This window comes from Mesoplodon densirostris, chromosome 2, assembly GCF_025265405.1.
Source record: "Mesoplodon densirostris isolate mMesDen1 chromosome 2, mMesDen1 primary haplotype, whole genome shotgun sequence".
Taxonomy (NCBI): Eukaryota; Metazoa; Chordata; class Mammalia; order Artiodactyla; family Ziphiidae; genus Mesoplodon; species Mesoplodon densirostris.
The window spans coordinates 135,161,626-135,179,881 of record NC_082662.1 but is presented as its reverse complement, the minus strand read 5'-3'; the positions used below and the strand labels follow the sequence as shown (position 1 = coordinate 135,179,881).

Sequence of the window (18,256 nt, the reverse complement as noted above, 5' to 3'; positions counted from 1 at the left end):
TTCAGCCTGCTGTATCTATTTCCTCTCTGCTGGCTGCTTGGCTGCTAAATAAACCAATGAACCATATTGAAGGTTTTCATCCTCACAGAGCACCCACTGTAAGGTCCCAATATTTGTTTCAGTTTCAATTGTTTGCAGTAACAAATGAGCCTAAATGTGTATGGCTCAAATACAATAGAAGTTTTTCTTCTCATTTATGTTAACGTTCCAAGGGAAATATATCTGGTTGTCTCTTTTCTGTGATGTGACTCAGTGACCCAGGATCTTTCCAACTCATGGTTCTGCCATTCCCTCGGCTTTCATTTTCCTCCGCTTCCAGCCAGTGGAAAGGGAAAGAAGGCATGGAGAGCACAAAATTGTTTCTTAAAAAGCCTCCTCGAAATTGGTGCACATCACCTTCTGCTCATATTCCATTGGTTGAGCTCAGTCACACGGCCATACCTAATTTCAAGGGAGGCCAAGAAAAAGTAAGCTGGCCATATGACCAAGAAGAAGAGAAAACATGAATTTCGGTAGAGTGGGTATATTAAAAGTATTAAAAGTACTGTTTGGAAAGTTTCCCCTTAGATATATTTCCTTACGTCAACTGAGAATATGCTCTCATTTTTTTCCTTTTACTAATTGAGTTTGTGAGATCCTTCTAAAATTTGTTCCCATTTTTTGGCATTTACTTATGTAGAAGCCTTTAGTGTGTTATACTATTATTATTTTTTCTAATATATGCATTAATTTTTTTATTGGAGTAATATTGCTTTACAATGTTGTGCTAGTTTCTGCTGTACAATGAAGTGAATCAGCTGTATGCCTACATATATCCCCTCCCTTTGGGCCCCCCTCCTCCCCTCCTCCCCCCACATCTAGCACAGAGCACCAAGCTGAGCTCCCTGTGCTATAGAGCAGGTTCCCACTAGCTATCTATTTTACACATGGTGTGTTTATGTCAAACCTAATCTCCCTGTTCGTTCCACCCTCCCCTTCCTGCCGTGTCCACATGTCCGTTCTCCACCTCTACGTCTCTATTCCTGCCCTACAAATAGGTATATTTCATTATAAAGTACTATTCAAACAAAATACTTCACATATTTTACTGAGACCTTTTATTTTTGAATTGGAAATGACTTTATTTTCAAATGGGAAACATCATGGAATATTTTGATAATCTATGGAAAGAAAAAAATTGACTTAAATATTACTTGGTATATTGAAGATCAAAGGAGTTATAGTCAATTTACAATTAAAACTTAATCTTAAGTATGTAACATGGTATGATGAATAACTAAATCTCTCTGTAACAATAAAAAATGATAATTTATTGATTTGCTTGTTGTAATGCAGATGTGCCTATTTTCTGCTGGAATTTCATTTTATATCAATTGTAATTCTGTGAAAGACAAGCCATGACCCAGACGAATATGACTTTTTTTGCATAAGCAGGTCTATTATTTTTCCTTCTTCAACCTTAAATGTCTTAATAATGGAAGCCCAACATGGGGGAAGGGGGGAATGCAGCAGCACGTACTGGGAAGGGATACAAATTCTGTAAACTTAGTTGGAGATTAAATTATGAGTCCATTTATTTTAAGCAGAAGTGTTTCATGTTTTCTTTGTGTTTAAGTAACGATGACTCTTATAAAAAGAAAAAACCTAAACCAGACCAATTGGGCACTGGTGTTCTATTCTTTAAAAAATTAACTTAAAAGGCTTCTGGTTAGGTTATGGAACTAAGGATTCAAAGGCAATCAGAGGTTAATGTAGCAACTTTAATTTCTGTCAATTTTAGAGCACTAAAAGTTTAAACTCTTTTGAATATGGAAAATAGTACTTGTTAAGTCTGTTCTTATAAATCTTTGTTGCTGGAAATAAAATGGACAAGGGAATGAAATATGAAAAACATCTAAATTCAAGGTCTTTGGGAAACATACAATAACTACTTAATTAAAAAAGATTTAGGGGGCTTCCCTGGTGGCGCAGTGGTTGAGAGTCCGCCTGCCGATGCAGGGGACACAGGTTCGTGTCCCGGTCCGGGAAGATCCCACATGCCGTGGAGCGGCTGGGCCCGTGAGCCATGGTCGCTGAGCCTGCGCGTCCGGAGCCTGTGCTCCGCAACGGGAGGGGCCACAACAGTGGGAGGCCCGTGTACCGAAAAAAAAAAAAAAAAAGAATTAAAACTCAACAAACTAGTCTTGCCAAATAGAAAGTGATTTTGCTAAACAGAATGACAATACTCATATGAATTATGACAAGTTCACATTAAATGAAAGAGCAGGCTAGATAACAGTGTATATGTATGCATACTGCAGCTAAAGATACTATGATCACTTTAAAGCTACTTAGTTTTATTCCTGATTTGAAAACTTTAAAGGAGATTATTTTTAAATGTTTAAATTTGTTTGTAGTCTATTTTCTTTGCATGTCAGATTTGACTTAGAATTAAAGAAAATAATATGACCCAAACATTTTGATAGCAATATTTTATAGCACATTTAAATAAGATTCCTTTCGAACTCAAGATCTGAATAACATCTACATATATCCACTTGATATCTGCTTATGGAACTGACATTATTTTATTTTGTGTAACAGTCACAGTAACACTTATTTGTCAATAAGAATTCAGGCTGATTTTTGTGTATCATCATCAGAGAAGTCAGATGCTTACCCATTCCAAACGAGCACTAAAATGTAAAGAGATTTCTTATAGAAAGGTGAAGAAAAGTAACTTGTAACCCACACAAAAATTTATTCTCTGGAAAATTAAACTGCCATTAAAATCTCCTTGGATTAATAATTTTAACAGTTTTTACATTGTTTACACAGAGGTCAGCAATTTCTTTAAGTAATACAATTATACAAAAGGAAAAACGCACCGAGACAATCGGTGTATAGATAGTAGAAAAGTTGATATGAGAAAAAAATGCAACATACAGCACATTTTCAATTACATGAAAATGGTTAGATATATGCTCATTCTATAAAATGGGTTGTTTCATACACACATCTGTTTATATTTTTAATCAAAAATGCAAATTAATATGTGATAATAATACAACACTGTTGATAACCATACAGACGCTATATTAGTAAGGTCCATTAATGGTATAGAATCACTAGAAAATATTTGGAGACAATTTAAGACCAAAGGAAATGTTAATCAGCAGTGCATTTCTTCAGGTTGTTTATTAATAGAGTATTTTGCTCATAGAGCATTTAAACTTCATCACGCTGTTATATACACTATTAGAAAAATAAGTAAGAAAGCTCTGTAGAAACTATACTATTAAGCTTCTTGCCTCGAAAAGAAAGAAAGAAAGAAAGAGAAAAAAAGAAAGAGGAAGGAAGAAGGAAAGAAGAAAATAAGGGAATACTGAATAAAAGATTCCACTAATTGAGTTTTCCATAAAAATTACATTATTTTGACAAGTAAAACACAACGTAAGAGTACTGAGCAGTGATAACCATCATGAGTTTTAGAAAAAGAATAGATGCCAACATTTATCAAGACCCTTAAAGCCCATATAATAACTGTTTCTCATCAAGACTAATTGAACTGAAAAGTAATATTGATACATTTTCTTATTTCAAAATTCTAGTAAAAATCCAGCCAAAGTTTGGCTATCCCCTCTGTGACAGCTTTAAAGATTCCTCAAAATTGTTGCCACTATATTATTTTCACCACAAAAAGAAAACTCATCTCAATAAAATTATGTAGAAACATTATAAATTAATTTTGTAATGCAAGCTACTACTGGAAATTTTCTCTTAGTAAATTTAAAGTAATATTTATAATTGCAAAATACTGTTGGAAATGTCACCATTATTTCCTAGCTGTGTTTCAAATGACTGTTTAGATATACGTAAATACTAAGAGAGCCAATTTCTATGTAAAAGGTACCCTGGTCTCCCCTCACAAAACAAATGTGACATAATTATAGAATGTTGTAAATATTCTCAATATTTATGCAAACAGACTGCCCCAACAAAAACCCTCCCTGCCCAAAGTCTTCCAATGACACTATCTACTTCAGTTTTCCTTTTTAATTATGAAAGTGCCCAGTTAAGTCAACATTAACAATTTTAAAACCAGGAATTTAGAAAAGGGTTTCTCAAAAAGAATGTTCAAGCTAGAGGAGGAAGAGAGAAGACCAAAAGGATAGAATTTATGATATAATGACCTAAAATCTCATTTCCAAGAAGTTGGCTTCCACTCCATTACGACTGAAATCATATTGAGGTATTAACGGGGTCATCTTATACCAGAGTGCTAAGATATTGATCCTTTACACTTTAGGGGTCTTTTCTTCTACTGGTGCTTATGTATTACTTTCATCAACATTAATGGGGGTTATGAACAGGAATCACTGGTAAGGACCAACCCTGAGGGTATAAAATGTTTGGTTGTTACCAAAAATAATACCATCTGGAGGAGGTGAGCACACTCAGAAATTGACAAATAAAGTGCTGGCAAGAGGTTCACAGCCTTCAACCAGATGTAAAAGCCAAGAGAGACAATAATTCTCAGAGATAAGGGAAAAATCCCTATTTTCTCATTGAATACAATAGCCATATTTAATATTAACTGCTTAGATTTATGGAAATAAGCATTCTAGCAATACCTGAATATATAAACAAATTTCAGATAATTATTTTTTCAGTGTATAATAGAGTAGTATATTTCATCTGTTGGGTGTTCATTTTAATCACAAAAAGTGTCAGGTGAGAGATCACATGTGAAAGGAAGAAACAGAAAGGTGTTAGGTTTTTTCTTTTAAAAATAGTCTCGAATATTTAAAAGACAAACTCAAATATCAAACAGTCATCAGAATAATAAAAAAAGAGTGAAAAAGGACCCTGAAATAATAGGACAATTTGAGATGCAGACTGTCAAAATGACATTGAAATAACGTCAAACATCTTGCAAAACTACTGCCACATCAGTGACTTTGTTCTCATAATTATTTAGAAATTTTTATGTACTAGGGGGTTGAAATTCTACAATAAAATTATGCCATATTTTTGTTAGATTAATAATCAAATTTCCTTCTCTGCTCCCAACCCATATAGCATGATATTAGGGAACTTCACCCTATTCAAGATTAGGTGCACAGCAACAATAGCAACCATCACAAGAGATACAACAAACTTAATGACTAAAGAGGGTTATGCTTTGCTCTCTCTCTAGTCTCTGAGAAAACCTATCCAGTCCTCTCTACTATCCAGCACATGTGATTAAAATGAAAAAAGTCAGGGTATCACTTTTTGTTAGGAATTATGCAGCTGTGATGAACTCAGAAATCCAGTGTGAATGTACATGAATAGGACTGGGGAAAAAAGTCTGGGAGGAAGAAAGAAGGAACATTTTAAGCAAGATACATACTTGTCTATTAGGGAGAGAATAAAGCAAGATTCTTACATTCATTTTTGATAATGGACTAATAATTCAAGTTTATCAAACACTTTCACGTTAAGATTATGTTAGCCAGATTTCAAGCTATAACCGGACCAAACACAATGATACAGCAGCAGTCACAAAACAGCCTAATTCCACACCATATTATTTCAAAGTTCAAATAACCTAATTTTTCAGTGGGTTAATCACAGATATTTGTTGGGAAAAATACTTTCAAAATGTAAAATACACTCATGCAAAATATTACACCAGAGAAGGAGGTATGCCTACATTATAAATGAGGGAAAATAGGAACTCAGATGAACCTATATATGGCATTTATTTTTAGAGAACAAGGAGGACTTGAGGCTGCTGTATTAACTTGTTATTTGAAATAAAAGACCCTAAGAAAGAGCCAAGCAATCAAGGAAATACAGATCAGAGCAGAAGTGATAGAAACATTGCTATTTCTAGTGAAGAATCCAGGAATGAGTTCAGGAATGAGGTTCATCTGATGAGTGTAATGACAATGAAGCCATTCAGGATGATGATAAAAGACGAGAAAGCTTACTATACACAAGAATGAAAAATGCCACCACCTATGGCTGCCACTATACATACTTAAAGGTCAGCCTTATTTCATTTAGAATATTGACAGATGTACTAGGTAAACACCTTCCTCAGACTCTCTCTTTGCCTTGTGTCTATCATTGTAAGGACAGTTTGGAAGGAAATATTTGAAAATAATCCAAAGTAATTTTCAGGAATCATAAAACTAACATAATAGAATTTATTTATTATACCATGAAACACTTTGAAAAAGTTATCTTGAATGTGAATGCACGGGAACTCACAATTAAATATCACTTTTAATTTCTCATTAAATATCTTTCTCTTTAAGGCAGCACGCACACACACACACACACAAATCAACAGCACTAATCCTAGTCTTAATCTTGCTCTTCTTTATTACTATCACACTTCAAGAACTAATCTATGGTTAGACAGCTGCCAATAATTCTATATAATGAGCTCAATATTCTATACCAGTGCATCACAGACAGAATTTCCTGGGGAGCTTAATAAAATGTAGATTCTTGGGCTCCACTCCAGACCAAATGAAATAGAATCTCTGGAGGTAGGGATTTGGAATACAAATTAAGCTCTCAAAATAATTCTTAAACACACCATAGTTTGGGAACCCCTGTTTTAAATTTTGCCCTTGGGGAGAGTGAGTTCCTTGATGGGAGTCTAATCTGTATTTATCCTCTAAGACCCAACCCAGGGGTTATTTTCTCCAGGAAGACTTTTTTGAACTCCATGTTGTACTCCTGTGCTAAAGTTATATCATTCTGTGGCTATCCCCACCTTAGCATGCAAGCTCCATTAGGGCAAAGACTTTGTCTACCCAATTTGTTATCTCTGCATTTGTAGCACTTAGAAAAACACATGGTACATAGTAGGTACTAATGGAGACATAAATAAGTCCATGCATAAGATTCATAAATATTGAGACATATAACAGTATTATTGATTTCCTCCATAGGGAATTTAGTTTATTCAATATTTACAGTGTGCCTACTATGAACAAGGGGCACATAAAGATAACAAGACAGAGCATTAAGTACTATCAAGGGGAGAGACATATGTAATAAAATTAGCTGTAATCCAGTTAAACCCTAAGAAAGGGTAGAGAAGCAACTTAAATTGCAATCAGAGTGCAGAGGAAGACAAAAGTCTTTCCTTTCACCACTGGTGTTGGCAAGATATGTGCTCATGGACACAGGCTATCCACTTCGTAGGGTAGAAAGGGGATCATGTACAATTAAAATATTTTGGATTCCCAACAGTGGACAAGGAGCAGAACAAATTGATTAATACACTTTCAGAATATAAGTAAGTATAGGGTAAACTGGTAGAGTAAATTAATCCCCAAGTCTTTGAAAATATGTCATCTACAAAGTACCATTTGTGTCCCAAGAAGAAAAAAAAACCCTCTAATCTTCTTTTCTTCTTTGCCTTGTATTTCTTTTTCCCAAGTTCTGTTTTTTCCTTCTCTTTTTCTAGTTCTGCCATCCAATTAAAGTGGGTGGGGTTACTGATGAATATAATGTTGTCCTGTTTTTTCTTGCAACTAGTAAAGAGGGATGCAATTGCAATATGTATAATACAGGGTCTAGAGTAATTTATATGTGGGCTCTAATCCCAGTTCTATTATTTACGTACTGGATGACCTTAGGCAAGTCTGTTTAACCTCTATCCTGCAGTTTCTTCATCTATAAAATGTTGATAATATTACTTACCTCATACCACTGTTGTGAGAATCAAAATAATAAATTATTGTGCTAGATCTTACTAAATTATAGCAGTTACCATCATCATTATTAGACATTTTGGTGGATACAGATGATGTTTTAAAGTGAAGTTAAGAAAAATGCTCCATAGTATGTTTAACCTTGTGCTCAGTATTGAGTTTGGTTGGTGATGATGATACTGATGGCCACCTCCAGTGTAGGTCATGGGTGAACTGGGGACAGTAAAAAGGAAAAAAAAGGGAAAACTTCTGAATAATAGCTATCAATGAGAAAAATCTCTATGAGTAGACTACCTAGTCTATGTAGGCAAATGGCAATTTCATGGAAGTGAATTTGTGTTATCGTTATTAACAGCTGGATAGAGACCTTGAAAAATTTGTTGGTGACTACTGTTCTAGTTTCATCTAAAATTTACACTTTCAAATAGCCTATCTCTCAGTTCACTTGAAAAACTATGATATCATTTGATCTCTATCATCTTCATCTTAAAGAACACCCTCAGTTCTATGAACTCTTGCCCCACTGGTTCTACCTTCCTTTTGCAAGCATTGATTATGCTTCTGATTCACTAGGTAAGTGAAAATGATGATGGTATCAAGAAAATGATTTAACATATAGCCCTGGGCTTCTGAACTAGACTAGATGAAAGTGCCCTACCAGGCCCTACACTTAAACATGTATGTATTAATAAGGGTAGTTTAGATATTTTCTCACTGGTTTTTCTTTTTTAAAAATTATGATTCAGTTTATTATTTTTGTCACTAAATACAACATTACTGAGAACTCACTGAATGCACAGTAAGAAAATATGCAAAAAATTTCACACAAAATGCAAATAGTACAGAAGACATAAGATTATGGAAGAAAACTTCTTAAAGGTAAGAGGATATACTAAACAAATTCTTTTTTGATTTAAAATACACTTTGCTTCCTGGGCAGTAATAAACAACTACATGTTGCAGCTCATTTGGGAGACAAATGAAGCTTGTAATTCCATGCTCAGGAGCTCCCATGAATGCCAGTCAGTCGCTGTATTTGGACTATCTCATTTTATTATAAAACTTAGGGGATTTTAAGAGAACAATAAGAAAGTGGGTTGTCTTTCTCAAATTTCTCAGACAACACCTGCTGCCCACCAGTGGGCCCCTATTTGCTTTAATTGCTAAGATACAAGATTTTGCCTTTAAGCTTTCATGCAAATCCAAGCACACAAAAGAGCAGTAGTACCGTCTCGTACATTAGATTCAGTAGAGTGAGTGGGTCTCTTGAGCCCTATTTAATCTTTTTCTAAAATAACAGACAAATTTGGGGGAGTAATTACTCTAAGCTGTGTCAATCCAAAGGATAAAAAGATATATATTTTGCTGTGTGTGGAGGAGAATGGCAGCAAATAGCACCCAAAACCAAATATAACTTCTAGTAAACATACGGAGGAGAAAAATAATCCATAAACTTGATAAATGCTTTTCTATTTAGTTATCTGAGAAAGCCAGGGCACCTTCACCTATACAAATACATATATATATGTATATACACACACACACACATATACATATTGTATATATATGTTGTGTGTATAGGCATGTGTGTATGTGTATACAGATGCACATACATACACTTCATGTGAGGACTTGGCAGCTGGGGTGGAGGTAGGGTCTTTCTTGAAATATTTAAAAATTGTTGATTAAATTTTAGGCCATACCGGATTTGATATACTCAGACCAGATAAACCCCTAAGGATATATCCAAGCACACACACACAATTCTGGGCATAGTCTGAAGAAAGACAGATTTAACGAATAACATTTAGTTAGTGTTCTTTTCCTTGCTGTAGGAGGAAGCACCAAGCTGGTCTCATATGTATTTGATTAGGCTTTGTTACAGCTACAGGTAAGACTGGTAACTCTTTTTATTATTAGGACGATCCCAGTTGTTAGCAATGCAGTTAGTTGTTTCAAAACCAGAAAAGATACTTGCAGCATCAAATGCCTAAAACCAATTTCTCAGTAAAATCTACAGCCCCCTTCCAATCTCTTTCCATAACTGTTGCTAAAAATACTTTCATGAGATATTTTATCATTTGATTCATGTTTTTTTTTTTTTTTTTTTTCTTTTTGCGGTATGCGGGCCTCTCACTGTTGTGGCCTCTCCCGTTGCGGAGCACAGGCTCCGGATGCGCAGGCCCAGCGGCCATGGCTCACGGGCCCAGCCGCTCCGCGGCATATGGGATCCTCCCAGACCGGGGCACGAACCCGTATCCCCTGCATCGGCAGGCGGACTCTCAACCACTGCGCCACCAGGGAGGCCCTGATTCATGTTTTAACTTTATAACTTAACTCATTTATAAAACCCTGGAAAATGCTCATTAATGTAATAATAAAAGAATAGATTTTTCCCTTTAATGCAACTCTCTAACACACATTCTTAAACCCCATGTCACCTGATATAGCATTTGTATTTTATCATATAACTCATGTGTATGAATGCATAGAGCTGCCATTTTTTAAACTAAAAAATATTAGGAGTTCACTGTCCTTTTGGATTTCTTTTAAGGCCTTTCAGTACAGCCAAGCTGAAGTAATAATATCTATGCATGGTTTTGTTATTATGGTAATAACAAGTTCTAGCTTATAATAATACATAGTACTTAGTTGGGACTAGGAACAATGATATACCGCTTTTTAGTAATTGGTAAATAGTATGTTTCTAATTTAACTAGAAATTAGAAAGAGAAAAAAAATATTTTCATATATACAAAACATATTCTATTTAATAAAGTATATGCATAAAATTATATATTGGATAAGAAGCAAAATTAAAAAGAAAACAGCTTATAATATTCCTGGTAATCAGAGTTCCTAAATATAAAACAACAAATGCCTTGCCATTTAAAAAAATTAGCACATTATACAACTTTTACATACTTCAGAGGAAATAAAGATCTTGTGACACTGTTCTGAGGAATCTAATCTTCACATTTATAAAAATTGAAGGCCTAATTTTGCAAATACAACTTTCAAGCTGTATGAGCAAATTTAACTTACATGGAAGGCACAGGATGACATCACGCTGAAGAACGTACCTGTAAATTTCATAAAATCTAGTCACAAGTCACTAGAAACTTCTTAAGGAATCTCAGAACTGTTTTTAACATGATGTTCTGATTCACACTTAGAACTGGAGAGTCTTTAGATCACAAATACAAATTGAAGTAAGAGTGAAGAGAACTGTTTCTTATTTGAATGCTACCTGCTTTATGCAGTGTTGGTTACTAAATACTCAGAGCAGATGATTAAAATTTTCTTTAACTTGAATTGTTTTCGATTTTCAACAGCTTATTCACTGTATTTTTTTAGTTTGTAAAAAATGTATTTTCACATTATTACAATTTTAAAGAGTCAACCATTGAAAGAGATTTTAAAGTGAAGTCCTGCTCTATTAGCTTCCTACATTGGAATACAAGAATACAGGAAGTGCTTTCAACAGAAAGTTACATGGTCTACAGTACAACCTGTCTAGAAGACTTGCAAGGGACCAGTAGAATAACTTGGTCTCTTTGGATCAGGCAAAATCAGAGGCAATTGAAGAAGTGAGCTTTTCTTAAAATAACACATAAAAAACATTCCCTTATGAAAATGAATACTTGCTTGCACTTAGATTTAGTGCTATTGAGAAGAACCGAGGCACAACAAAACTAAGTGCACAAAGGGAAAATATCTGAAATAAAATGATTTTCAATGTGATTGAAACCTTTCACCATTAGATCTGACTGACAACGCTGGAGAACGACTTTCTCATATTAAAGAACATTACGAACACCAGGGATGAGCCAGTCAAAATACATCTTGTGTATAGTATGTAGGGTGACCTAAAAGAGTGCTGCAACTAAAAATTCTGATTTTCAAAATAATTTATAACTTTGATTTTTCATAAAATTATTGGCTCTTTTGCTAAAGTTAAATTAACTTCAAACCAAAAGGATGCTCTTAAAGCTCTGGAGGATTGTCAGTTTAAGAAAGATGAAAGTTTCTCATTTTCTCAAACAAGCTCTACTAGAGACACTTCTTTTCTTCATTTATGTCAGTATTAGATGTTCTTTCCACAGAATTTAAAGCATTTGGGTAGAATGTTAAAGATGATTCTTCAAAGAAAAGATCTTCCCATGGTGACTAGGTAAGAAGAGTAATGTTGTACTCAGAAATGATGCTGCCTTGAACTGCAATTGCTCATTAATCCTAGTCATCACGACTCTAGCAACGCGTGCCATCTACATACTTGCTGTCCTTTCGACTCTTTCATTTCAGTCCAGTGATTGAGTTCCTCTTCTCCAGAGCTGTTCAGACCTAAAGAAATCCAGCCTATCATCTCTTTTCTTTTCATGCTGCGTTTGTTATACACAGACAGTATGAGTGTCACATCAGAGAGTTGAAATAGGGCCACTTGAAAAACAAAAGTTTCCTTGTATACTGGATTTGGCTGCCCTCTGCGGATGGATGTCTTGCATTTGGACATCTCTTGACCCATGGAATTCAGTAGAGTTAATTTAACATATGTATCTATAGAAAAAAACAACATACCACAAATATCATTTGAAACAAACTCAAAACGTCTTTCTTGTAACACTTGCTGAGAAGATTAAGTGTTTATACTTTATAAGGATATGGTGTATACCATGTTTAGTAGAAATCCAATAATTCCATTTTGATTAAATGATAATAAAATGTGACAAGTACAGAGAATGCTATGTAGGCATAAAATCTTTTTGGGGTAATAATATCTTAACCTCACTATTTCTACATTATAGTTAGAATTTAAAGGTATACCTCATAATCCTTCCTCCACCCTCCCACCCCCATCCTTGACCTCCCACTACCCACCCTTCCCATCCCCACCCCCGTTTAGCTTCACTAAGCAGGACATCATAGCATTAATAAACACTTAGCAAGCTCAATTAGCCACAACACTGTAAAGCATTCCACTGTGCTTTCAGAGTGTAAGAATAAACAAACAAATAGAAATGAAGGCAAATGGTAAAGAGGAAAAGAGAAAGACAGGAATGCAAAGATGACATCAAAACAGCTTAGGATGAAATGTCAAAAAAATCTCTGCATGGATGTGGTTTTTAAATATATTTTTAAAACATTTAAGGGCCAAAATGAAGCCAAATGCACTAAGGGCTCAAAGTTTAGCAAATCAAGTAAAACTGTCTCCTGGTTTCATGCAAGAATACATTTAATGTGCTTTTTGGATAGTTAAATACTACAGGATTCCTTTTTGGCACAATTTAATGTGAAATTTTAGGTATGGTATCTTAACTATTTTCATGAATTATAAAAAAAAAATTGATGTGATGTTTAGTGTACCAAGTGAAACATAACAGTTCATTACCTGGTTACTTGGGAGATAAACCCTCTTTTCAAACAACTGTGTTTTCAAGTTCTTTAGACTCATGCAAATTATATTCAGCATGTAGATCCATCATGTGTACTTCATATCAAAATTTCAATTAATTTTAATGAAAATTGCAATATTTCTCATGAAATATCTATTTCTACTTATGAATCAAAATATAATGAATGAAAAAATAAACCTTTAGTTTAAAAAGTTTTGCTAGTTTTATAGATACTCTGAATACCATCATCCATAATCAGAGATAAATTCTAAGTTAGTTTTATTTAAAGTACCACAGATAATAAATGTGCATTTTTTTTGGAAATCAACATGGTGGACAGCTTCACTGCTGGCAAGTTTTAGGGTATTTTGTTTTTGCATGAAAAGACAACATCCAATTAGCCTCTACAGGAACTCACCTCGGATTATATAAACCTGTCCACCTATCAAGTGTTTTAGACAACAGAACAGTCCATCTGACAACAGGGGGTGGAAAGCAGTAAAAGAAATAATGACCAGATGTCAATTGTTGGGTGAAAGAGGGTCAAAGGTTAGAATTAAAGAGGAAACACTGTTCACTGGAGTGGAAGAACACAAAACTTTAGCATTTTAATTCAGGTAGAGGGTTGAAAAAAGGGTATGTTGGGTAAATTTCATGGAATGAGAATTTTTAAGGTCATTGTGTAATCTTAAACAAAAATTACACTGTTTTAAAGGGGGACACCTTTATAATGATATTTTCTTGGTCTAAAGCACATTGAACATAGAATCATGCAAATTATTGGACCATAAAAGACTGAATAAAAGTCATTAAAGGATCATTATTATTATTATTTTTCTAAATTTTTAAGTTTATCCATGCAATATTTAACATTTCAAACACTTTTTTTTTTACTCCCAATGTAATATAAAATTAAGTTATGCAAAATAAAATAGAACTACCAAAATTTTTGTTCTTGAATGTTACCTCTGTTCCCTTGGGATAAAAATTGAATTAGTCAGTCTATAACATAGTTCAAAGTTTAGAACCTAGGTATATATGAAGGGTCACAATCTTATATATAATAGACAAACTGATAAAACTGTCATATTTTACTTTGTAAATACTCTACTTCATATAATTAGTTTTAATGTTGACTTACATTTACCTACTAGTTACTTCCCAGCTAATACCATGAACTGTCCTACTACTGAAGATCTAATTCTAAAATAATGGAAATTGCTACAACCTATTCTTTAACCTGATAGATCTACTCTATGTTGTGGATGCAAAGTTCTCTTAACTTGTTTATTGTCCACCCCTACCTCCACCCACCCCCTGCTTCATTTTAGTTCTGATTAGTGTTTCTCTGTTTCTATCAGAGTGGGTTCAGCAGGGACAGAAAGGCAAATCTGTCATTTCATTCTGCTGCTTTCTAGCATTTCAAGTTAAAGATTTGTCAAAGAGTTAAACTATTAGCTAAAGCAGGAATTGCAAACTGACAGCTTGTGGCTAAATGTAACCCCAAATAATAGACCGTGTTCAAAAATTTTGAACCTGAATGTCTTAAGGCAGGGTGTGCACCCCTGCATTTATCAAAGGCCTCTCCATGCTCCTTCTCTTTCATCTACAAATTCTGCTCATTTAAGTTACTTCCCAGGCCATTTGAGTTTGCATTCCTAGTGTGGATTAATGAAGATAACCAAGTCACACTTCCAAAGCTCTTTACTCTAGTAATTGCTTTTTTCCACCCTCTGAATGTTTCCTTCTGAAAGGAAAAAGGGGACAATAATAATTCCATCCTTTTTATGTGCCTTTATCTGATTTGAGTATCACAGTTACCCTGTGAGAAACACAACCTTAATTTTACATATAAGGAAACAGCCTTAGGGAAGTTAGGTCACTGTCCAACGGTAGAAATAGAAATCTAATTTTGGCCTTCTGACGTTTAATGAAGGGACAGATACATTGCATGATGTATGTAAGAAGTGAGGTTTCCAGTACTACTGAGGGCACACTAAATATATTTTTATGACTTTTCACTTTGATTGAAAAAATAATTTTTAGGATATTTAGAAGTAAAGTTAATTCAAGGGTGGAAAAAAGTTTCCCCTCCAACAATTATTTGATACTTGGAGTGAAATATTGCTTCAAGCAAGTCTGTGAGAAATTGTTAAACAAATTTAAGATTGCCATTATTATTCAAGATTTTCTTTAAAATTTTGAGTTTAGGCCGTTATTAACAGCTTTAATTTTACAGAAATATAAAGAGGCTGCTACTTTCCCAGTTTATTTCTACAGATAACAATAAACAATTTTGGACGTATACTGCGTGACAATTTCTCTGTGCATAACCTATCCCCAGCCTCCTGAGCTGGGAGGGAGATAAGGAGAGAGGAGTGAGAGGCATATAGACAGGGCAGAGGTATCTATACCATCTAGCTTTCTTTTCCTAGCATCGAGCATAAATATCAAACTATTCCTTATTCTGTTTGTCCTGGTAAAAGCAAAGCACATTCCATTTAAGAAAAGATTCTGCTGGCAGTACTGATTTATAATTTTAAAGGAGGAAAAATGTGAAGAAACAGTTTTTTCTTAAATTGTTAAGGGAGAAAAGAAGGAAAAATATAGAAGTATACACATTAGTTCATAGTACTGCATGCAGACAGGAAACACGACATCGATCTTCAGTTAAAAACAACAGCTATAAGCATTCGTCATCATATTTGTGGAGTGTTACTACCTTTAAAAAAAAACCTGTAACTTTTTCTGGCATTAGAAGATAATGGCTATGATAGGGCTAATTCATTCTGCAGATGCTGAAAAAGTTAAAGTCTTGTCACCTTACAATTAATATTTTGAATTTCAGATCTGTCTACTTCCCCAATGGCTGGAAATAGAAAACATGAAACAGATTAGCTGATGATTAAACCATCATTGATTGGTTAAGACTAAATGATAGGACTGAAGCCCCTACACTGCGAGTCTCATAAGTACAGAAAGCACTAGAATTAAGAAAAATATTTTTCACTCACTGGGTGGTCTGTTTGCTGCCAAGTTTTTGAAGTGGCTGCCTTTTATCACTTCTGCTGATAGTCTTCCAGTTGTGGCATTATAAAGCAGGCCAATGAGAATTTCTGGAACTGAGCCATGTTCAAGAGACTGACAGGAGGATGTACTTTCACTACAGGAGACTTCTGACACGCTCATTTGGGAGTTACAGCCCTGCAATCAAAAATGAAATCTTTATAGTATTTTGTAAAAAAAGATATATTAATAGATACATTGGCAATGCCCTGTTTATTGGAATTAGGTAGATAAGTCATGATAAAAACAAGAGTTGTAAGCAAAATTCCCAAAACACTAGATTAGAAATGTTCTTAGCATATTTTAGTTCCTGGATCTCTTTTCATTATACAGCAGTCAAAGGAATGACCGGAGATGAGAAGGTCTCATAAATTCTTGCATGTTTGGATACAAATCAGAGAAGATAAATTTCTTAAACTCAAAGGTGTCAATGAACTCTTTCCTGAATGTAAAAAATTGTTTAAAAGATGTATTGACCTTAAAAGACCGACACAGATTCAGACTCAATTACATTAAATGTAAATGTCTTAACTGACCTTTAAAGACAAAGATCGGCAGACTTTGATTAAATAAACACAAAATCTGCTACTTATAAGTCAATATGTAAAACACTGATATACAGAAATTGAAAAAAAAAAGGGTGGGAAAATATTTACCATGCAAATAATAACCAAAAGAAAATCGGTGTAACTACATTAGTATCAGCCAAGGTTAGCTTTAAGGCAGTAACTATTACTAGAGATAAAGAGGTACACTCAATAATGAAAAAACTGCAAACTTACCAGGAAGATAAAGTAATTCCAAATTTGCATTATTTAATAACATGGGCTCAAAGAAGCAAAAAATTGCCAGAACTAGAAAGAGAAATAGGCAAATCCACAACCAGTGGGGTTGTCCACATACTCCTTTCAGTAACTGACCAAACAAGCAGGCAAATAAATACAGTAATGATGTAGAAGATTCGAATATCACAATAAGTAAAACTGACCTAATGGTAATATGCAGAACACTCCATCCAACAACTATAAAGCATACATTTTCTCAAGCATGCAGTGGATTTTTTACAAAAATATTTATTAACAAAGCAAACGGGGGCTTCCCTGGTGGCGCAGTGGTTGAGAGTCCGCCTGCCGTTGCAGGGGACACGGGTTCGTGCACCGGTCTGGGAAGATCCCACATGCCGCGGAGTGGCTGGGCCCGTGAGCCATGGCCACTGAGCCTGAGGGGCCACAACAGTGGGAGGCCCACGTACCGCGAAAAAAAAAAAAAAGCAAACGGGAACTTCCCTGGTGGCACAGTGGTTAAGAATCTGCCTGCCAATGCAGGGGACATAGGTTTGATCCCTGGTTTGGGAAGATCCCACATGCCACAGAGCAACTAAGCCTGTGAGCCACAACTACTGAAGCCCACGTGCCTAGAGCCCGTGCTCCACAACAAGAGGAGTGCACCGCAATGAAGAGTGGCCCCCACTCGCTGCAACTAGAGAAAGCCTGCGCGCAGCAACAAAGACCCAATGCAGCCAAAAACAAACAAACAAACAAATTAATTAATTAATTTAAAAAAGCAACCGAATTTCAAAAATGAATTTCAAATGATGGAAATCATTCAGAATGTTTTTTGAATCAGCTAGAAATCCAAACAAAGTTCTAGTGAAGAAAATTCCTATAAATTTGGAAACTAAGGATACAAATATAAATAATCAATGGGTAACTAAATGATAATGAAAACAAGTTATTTGAAAAGATTAATAAAAATAGATAAACGTTAGGCCAATTAAGAAAAAAAGAGACAAGGCACAAATGAAAACATATCAGGAATGAAAAAAGACACTACCACATATTCTATAGGCCATGAAAAGATTTTTTAAAAATGAGTAAGAACAGCTTTCTTCCAACAAATTTGAAATTTTGATGAAATGGACATACTCCTAGAATAGTACAACTAAGCAAAATGGACACAAGAAGAAATAGAATATCTGAACAGTCTTAATGAAGAAATTGAATTTGCAATTAAAAACCTTTCCAACACCAACAAAATAAAACTCAAAAACTTTAGCCGGATGGTTACAATAGTGAATTCTAATTAATAATATTAGTC

General features: G+C 34.6%; 1 protein-coding gene across 1 annotated transcript in view; it reads right to left on the bottom strand.

The window, feature by feature from the left end:
- Positions 1–11,943: 11,943 nt before the first annotated feature.
- The window catches only part of SYT14 (synaptotagmin 14), a 156,075-nt gene continuing 149,762 nt past the window's right edge, over positions 11,944–18,256 (bottom strand). The window contains 2 exon segments of the mRNA XM_060088395.1: positions 11,944–12,257; positions 16,108–16,297. Coding sequence (XP_059944378.1) covers positions 11,944–12,257; positions 16,108–16,297 — 504 coding nt within the window.